At 42.0% G+C, this 7,833-nt stretch overlaps 1 protein-coding gene across 1 annotated transcript; it reads right to left on the bottom strand.

Annotated features, from left to right (window-relative positions):
* Positions 1–7,275, bottom strand: LOC110538982 (forkhead box protein J1-A). The gene is made up of 3 exons (XM_036938632.1): positions 5,500–7,275; positions 4,063–4,708; positions 1–3,172 (listed from the first exon to the last, which is right to left on the bottom strand). Exons 2-3 carry the CDS (start codon positions 4,651–4,653, stop codon positions 2,309–2,311), a joined length of 1,455 nt encoding a protein of 484 aa, XP_036794527.1. The 5' UTR covers positions 4,654–4,708; positions 5,500–7,275; the 3' UTR covers positions 1–2,308.
* Positions 7,276–7,833: the final 558 nt, after the last annotated feature.

Raw genomic sequence — 7,833 nt, 5'->3', positions numbered from 1 at the left:
TTCAAGTTTTAAAGTTTTTTTTATTGTCAAGGAAAAACAGAAAAATAAACAGAGTATGAATGCACACATGAATGCATATCTTCATAAAAATAAAGAAATCTTGAGGTATGATGCCAATAGGGTCAACTTGGATGACAAGTGTTTTGGAAGAGCTAATACACAACTGACAAAATATAGTAGTTAATTCACTTTTAAAGGAGGAGTTTCCTTCCATCAAAATGTATCCATACCGTACCACACATTAAACCATGAACTGGGTCTGACTAAGTAAACTGCATTACTACCCTTCAATGTAATGTAAAATAGACCAAGTATCACTCACTGTACATTGATTGCACTTTCAGACTTCATGGTGGATTTACAACACTAATAAAACAGGAGTAGTTATTCTGCAAGATAGTAGCACATTTTAATATACATCTTAAAGGTCGACTTTGGGCAAAAACACAAAAATAGCGGCTTTAAACTGTATAACTGATCAATGCACCATTATACTAGGTAATTTAATGCTTAAAAACACAACCACAATTTATGAATAAGATATTTGGCTACAGAAGGGCCATTTCTTACCGATCTCACTCCTGTGAAATGACATCAACACACTGGAGGAGTCACTGGCTAGCTAAAGTGGCTATCTTAGCTAACAAACTACGTCGGTCGCGGCATGCATGACCAGAATGACACTTCGACGAACCACCAAAGGTACACCCCATGTCTGTTTGAAAATTGACAGTTTTTTGTGCCATAAATCAACCCTTAAGACTCACTCAATCATGTCTTGAAACCATGTGATTGGGTTTAGTAAGACCAGAGGAAAGACAAAGCAATTTCCAGGTAAAGGTAGACTTGAAACAAAACAAGAGAGTATCTCATAACTCAACATTTGTTCATGTAATTCCTGCTTGTTTATGTCATCATTTTTGCATTGTCTCCTTCTGTTGACTAAAAGGCCTCCATCAGCTTTCCTTGGTGAAAACACTGCCGGTCTTCTGTTTCCAAGTGTTGTTCTTTGCACATCTAACCTGAAGGTCGGGTATTCATTGACAAGCCACTGAAACCATTGCAAAGGAGAAGCTTGCCTTGAGCTATTCTGCATTGGAATGAACTTGTCTTTACGACATCCAGATCTGTCCTCTACTGCTCTCTGTAACTGGTTAACTCACTGAAATTAGTTGAATTAATGATTATTAAATATAAATTTACACTCTCTGCTGATAATATGACAATTTTAAGCTTGCTAAAAACAACCTGTTTAAAATTGTTCTGCATACATTTAGTTAAAGTGAAAAGATCATTATTCAAAGAATGCATTCAGAAAGTAGTCATTATAGAAAACCCCACACATAAAACAATTTTAAGACTAAAAACTCTTCTAATTAGTTGAAATTTGGCAAATATATCTCCATTGATCATCATAGTATTCCTTTCACTTCAGTTACAGATATTGTATATTGATATTAAATAGACACTAGTTTCAGAATTTCATCCAAATGCATCCACAGATCGTTAAAAGTCAGACATTCAGCATTTCAGTAGAAAATTCAGTACAGGACCGAAATTCCTGAAGTCTGATGCATACATTCCAGAGATCTTCACAACAAATAATAGTATTCCCTGTGAGGTGGATTCATATAAACCTTTATGAAATATTCAGCATGCTAAACCAACTATTCTTAAGCAGCTAAAACGTTGCATCACTGTCAGGTACAACACCTCAACTCATCATTAGCTGTTGGCCTTGCATCTCGAAACTGTCCATAACTTTCAAAGAGTACAGTCACTGTAAAGTCTTACTTTGTAATTTCATCTAATGCTAAAAAAAAATACATTTCTAAAATGTTGATTCCAATGTTCTGTTGCTCACCTTGTGCCTGGATGACAATTCCTCTATCATACGTCAACCTGCAATCCATTCAATACCACATATATATTCAGAATGTAAACAAAGACATATTGGTGGTTTTCCTGTCCTCAGACAGGAATATTTTGTTTCTCTGTGAGCGAAGTCTTATTGATAATGTCTATTATCCAATGTCATGGTCCCAACAGTAGGTTTGATATAGTTTTTGTCCAGTAATCGTTTGGAATACTGCAGTTCATTGTGGCATTTTTGCTCTGTAGGCATTAATGATGTCATCCATTATTGTACCAATTTCAAAAAACATCATCTAGAAATCTTAAACACATGCATGTGTAAAAGGTCCATTTAGTTCATGTGGTGCCTCTCTTTTTAAACAATAATCTAGTAGTGTCATCATCACAGTATAGTCAAAGAGTCTTGGAGGCCAAAGAATTGGAGAACATGTCTTTAGAGAAGATACTCTATCTTACTGCTGAGGTCACCGCCGAGGGAATCTCCCAGGTCAAAGAGCTGCTCCAGGTTGACTGTGGAGCTGCACAGGAAGTTGGTAGATCCCTGCTCCTCTTCCTCTGGCCAGGGGCTCTGCAGGAATGCTGTGGCCAGGAACGTCTCCTCAAAGTCTGCTCCGCTGCTCCTCTGGGTCTCCGCCAGCACGTGGCTGCTGTCTGCTGTCCCCGCGGGGGCCTCAAGGGGGCAGATGTGGGTCCCCCGCACCATCAGGTCCTCCTCCTGGGGGATGGGGCTCAGTGGACCCCCTCCGTCCAGACTCAGCTCCCCACTCAGTGCAGAATCCAGGAGGGCGTCCCAGTCAAAGTTCCCCTTCAGGGAGCCCAGTTCCCTATACTCCTCCAAAGACAGCAAAGGAGAGCTGGAGTGCCGGGGGACTTTGACCATGGCAGTCCTGGAGCCCAGTGGGTGTTTCCTCTTGTGTCCAGGGCCTCCCTTTCTTATGGGCCATGCCCCCAGCATGGTGCCTTCGGCCAGACAGGGGTCCCAGTTCTGGTCGGCTCCAGTGGCCTCTTCAAACTCTCTGAGGAGCTGCTGAGCCTCTGGATTGACACATAGCCCACTCTGGCTGCCTGTGGAGTTACAGAGGCCCCTGGGCAGGGGCTGGGGGTTGGCCCTAAGCCTGTTCTGCAGGGCAGGGTTGATCTGGACAGGGGGCATCCGCCTCTTCTTGTAGGCACCATTGAGGAGGCGCTCTGCGTACTGGGGATCAATCTTCCAGAAGCCCCCCTTCCCTGGCTCGTCCTTCTGCCGCGGAACCTTGATGAAACACTTGTTCAGAGACAGGTTGTGCCGGATGGAGTTCTGAAATAGCACATGAGGGGGACAGGATTGACATGGCAGTACACATTCAGTCCTGCTCCATCAAATATATTAGCTTGTGTACCCTTGCATTCAGCCTTACCAGGTGCTCAACACTGCCCCCCCAACTAGTGACCTGCTGACCTTTGTTAAATATTATCTGCCCCATGCACTGGCTTACAATAACAGAATGCTCAGGAAATTAGTATAACTTCTGGACCTGGGGAGTATGGCTAACGACTTAATTAATCATTTATCCAGCAAATTAAACTTTTTCCAGAGAATTTCTTCCCTTTGATGGGGAATCTGCACTTTTGATGCCATACTGCCCCTCCCCATACTCCTCCATTGCCTCTCGTTGCTCAAGCAGAAAACCTGGGAGCTATTTCTGAAAAATAATGTAAAACACACACACACTAAAATGTGTGTTGTGGGGGATGAAGTCTTCTTAAGCAAGATGCCCACTGCCAAGTAAGGGGAAGTCCAAGGCAGTATTTGCTACAATCTTTGTAAGTTACGGGAGTATTTGCTGCCGTCTTTGTACCATGAGAGCCCTTAATTCCCATAAACCATAGCTGCTAATGCTTGATCAGAGTGTGGCAGACAGCCCAGAGCTCTCAATATACAGACTTTGGAAAGAACTGTGCTCTTACTCGTTCCTGTTAAAGAAAAACCCAGCTGCATCTTGGCCCCACTCCAAAACACACAGAGCCCTCTGTCGCAGATGCTGAAGAGGACTCTCTCTCTCTGTCTCTCACTATCTGGCTGCTCGAGACATAGTCAAGTTACGAACGTGACTGAGAGCCTCTCACAGGACCTAGTCTAAAGCATCCTATTAAAGCCATTTTCACATTTTCAAGTGTGTGTGTGGGTGTGACTTTAGCAACATTTACCTGCCAGGTGGGGTCAGCATGGCGGAAGTAGCAGAAGTTGTCAGTGATCCACTTGTAGATGCAGGAGAGGGTGATCTTGGTCTTCTTGCTGGCCTGCATGGCCATACAGATGAGTGTGGCGTAGGAGTAAGGGGGTTTGATATGAGGGTTTGTCTTGTAGTCCACCTCATCGGGACAGTGACCATGGACCACCAGGCTAGGGAGGGCTGACAGGGACTGCATCCTACAATAGGCTGCTGCTGTGGGCTTGCCTGGGGTGAGGGGCATGCCTATGGATGCAGGGTCACCAGCCAGAGGGGAAGCGGGAGCCTCAGAGCCCAGCTGCTGATGGCCAAAGAAGTGAGGCTGGTGGTGAGTGGAGAGAGGAGCCTGTTGAGGCCCATTGGCATTGAGAATAGAGAACTCCTGCAGCCACTGCAGGCTGGTCAGGCTGTCATCCAGGTTGTCAGAGCCCCCAGTGCTACTGGAGCCTGCTGAGGCTGAGCTGTCGTCCAGGTCCAGCTCCTCAGAATGAGCAGCGGCAGTCACCACTTCCTCCTCCAGCCCCACCGAGCCCTCGGGCCAGGGGTCTGCACAGCTTAGAGACAGCATGGTCCTCCCTCCGCTCCGATGGCTAAAGCTCACCCCTATACCACCAGACAACAGCCTGACAAGGAGAAAATATACACCCGACATGAACAAAGCTGAAAAGGACAATGATAGCCCTATTTGAAAACAGAGCCCTTTGAGGCATGTCAGGGGGTAAATTGAAATAGTTTATCTCTGTGGTAATGGCACGTTCTATTCAGTGACTTGTAGGGAAACAAATTGTAGGAACAATAGCTGCATGTAGTTGAGATCTTTCAAATGTTGATATTTGATTAGAAACTGCTTAACAAAAGGAGTGCATGGGTTTGTAATCCCAGAATAAAGACTGTTATTAATGAAATGATGTGCGAAAGACCTGCAATGTTTATTCTTACTGGTTCCGATGTTGACTGTCTGGAGGTCATAGAACCTTTGTGAAAAGTGATAGGTAGGCTAGACTGCGCTCCTATCTACACATAATAGTTTATAGCCATTAAACGGGACTCTCCACAAAAAGGCTGAGACAAAGGCACTGTTATAAACTCATATATGTCGAGTGAATTTATGATAAACGACTCAACGTGATCAACTAGAGTAGGCTATAGACAAATTAATGAATTGTGCCAAATCAGATAACATTTGAGATTATTTAATTTAAGTGTTTCAATAATTTTTTTAAAATATGAAGATGCTTATAGCTAGCTGGTAATTTAACTTTACAACAAAGCCTTACAATAGTTACAATTAACAGCTTTGTATTTTTATGGCAAGATATCAATAATAATTTGCTACAATTTAATGATAACCTACTTCATTCTAATATGTTTTAATTTTAAAAATAAATATAATGTAAAAACATGACAAACTTACCTTGATCTGATATACTGCTGAGAAAATACCTTACAATCCAAATGGCCAATTGATAAATTATTAATCTCGTTTTAGCCTTGAGGATTTGCACCTGTTGAAAAAAATACCTCAAGATATCTTTGGCGCTCTGATGCGCGCTTGTTCAATTCAACGTCTCAAAAACAGGTCTTTATAACGGTGGCAGCGGCTAAGGATCTCTCCGGGGGCAGTTTAATACCTGGTGCAGGAGGTTTGTCCGGCAACCATAGAAACGGTACACCCATTGTAAACAGCTTCCCGTTCTTCTATTGGCTTGGTTGTTGCTATAGTGCTTCATTTTTAATCAGTCTCACTCAGGTTTGTTCGTCACGCAAGTAAATCCAGTCTTGTGCCCCAAAAGGGAGTTGGAAGGACATAGGTTTTTGTATTTTATTTATTTTTTACAAATCAGATTGATCTTTATCCCATCAGATGAGTTTAAATGGAAAATGGAAATGTACTAAATGTGTTGAATGGAACGGTTTTGACATGCAGCATAAATAGACATTATCTAAATGTTCAAGCAGATTGAGTTGGTATAATAATACAATATATATTTATATTCATTTGAGTAGGGTATTTAACTCAATACCTTGCAGACAATGGGGCTTTGCGACAACTTTTGGAAGTGAACTCTGGAAATAAAAAATCTGGGTTTTTTTTTGTCCCAAAAAATTGTACATGAATTGTTCATCCTAAACTTTGCAGAGAAAGGCAATGAGGAGCAGAGAGTAAACTCTGAGTGGCATTGAAGATAAGACATTTTGGAGTGTTTGACCCAGTTCTGAGAAAGAGTTGTCAAAAAAAATGATAAACAAAAAAGCAGACATCCAGCTCTGGAGTGGGGACAGAACTCAAGAGATGAGGAAGCCTTTTTTTTGCTTTACAGTTGCTTTTGTCAAGAGTCTCAGGAAACCACTCAGCCACACTAATAGAGCGTCCAAAGGGGCCAAACTTTTTGTTTCTCTTTTTTTCCTTTTCTGTCTTATTAACAAAAGTACATTCCTTCACAGATGCACACCCTCCTGGATGTCCAAAGAGTCCATCCAAGTTCCAAGACCCTATCGCAGGGGCGCTAATTCATTCAATCATAACCAGTTACGATTGTATAATCCTCCATCATCATAACTTGTTGCCGTCAAATGGTAATAATGACTACAAAAATGAATCAATCACAGATTAGAAATTATACCATACATGTAGCCTACACCAAGGGCAAAACTCTCATGTACCTAGCACTCTCTACCAAGTTTTGGGAGGGCAGACAAGGAAAAAACAAAAGACCAATCAGCGAGATCACTCCAGTCTGACAAAGAGAGAGAGAGAGAGAGAGAGTGATGGAAGATAGGATCAGGGCCAGTTCCCTGAGTACTTTCCTCTTAGTACCAGTCGGCCCTTTTTGCCACTCAACCGCGAAATCCACAGTCCATTGTTGGGCCCTGTAGGGCTGGTGTTCTGACCAGACCTGATTGTTCATGTCAGATTCTGAACCAGCCCCGGCCCTCCTCCTCTGCCCACCTTGAGGAGAAGTCAGAGGTCAGGATAGCGAGCAGCCAATCACAGTAATGCTGACAGGGAGATGAGTTGAGGTCTGTCTGGGAAATAGGGAAGGGGCAGAGATTAGACACCAATGAATTTGGCAGAGTCACAGCTGGACAAAGCTGGGGAATACCCAACAAACCTCAGCATAACTACAGTCTTTATTGCTATCATCAATCATCAGCTCAAACAAGATAAACTGTAACAAAAAGTGAATAATTGGGAAACTAAACCTGATGCATATGAGTTTAGTAAACAGCCAACTAAGGACATAGACACACAAAATAAATATGCATAGGCCACAGATTTTTTGAATTCATACAAGTTTTAGACATTTTCATTACTCAAACATGAACAACATCTGAGATATTGAATGTTTAATCCCCCTGTATAAGAATGACTTGCATCACATCACAAAATACATTTCTCTCCTCGAATTTTACTCAGGCAAACGTTAGGGTTTGTGACAATGCGTTTCCATTGACAGGAGATGGCGCTAGATCATAGAAAATTACAGTGTAGCTCTGTTCTCCAAAGAGAACCAACAGCCCATTTGAGATTTTTGAACAAATAGAAAATATCACATTTATTAAAAAGTTTGATGTACTTTCTTTAAATCCTCAAAATATTTATTTGTGTAGTGTAATAATTTGTGTTCTGAAAAAAAGTGTTCTCAACAAAATCAAAAAACAAAGCCTTGACTTTTCCCCAAAAATGTTTTGTTACAGCTGTTTTCTAAAATGGATTAAATAAATAAAAACATCAGCATTCTACACA

The sequence above is a fragment of the Oncorhynchus mykiss genome, chromosome 12, assembly GCF_013265735.2.
Source record: "Oncorhynchus mykiss isolate Arlee chromosome 12, USDA_OmykA_1.1, whole genome shotgun sequence".
NCBI classification, from domain to species: Eukaryota; Metazoa; Chordata; class Actinopteri; order Salmoniformes; family Salmonidae; genus Oncorhynchus; species Oncorhynchus mykiss.
Note: the sequence above shows the minus strand (reverse complement) of the source record. Positions and strands in the feature narration are given on the sequence as shown.

Coding starts and splice junctions, on each gene's coding strand:
- LOC110538982 (XM_036938632.1), bottom strand. CDS start 4,653: ATGCTGTCTCTAAGCTGTGCAGACCCCTGGCCCGAGGGCTCGGTGGGG. Junction 3,173..4,062: donor ATGCTGACCCCACCTGGCAG/GTAAATGTTGCT, acceptor GTGCTATTTCAG/AACTCCATCCGGCACAACCT.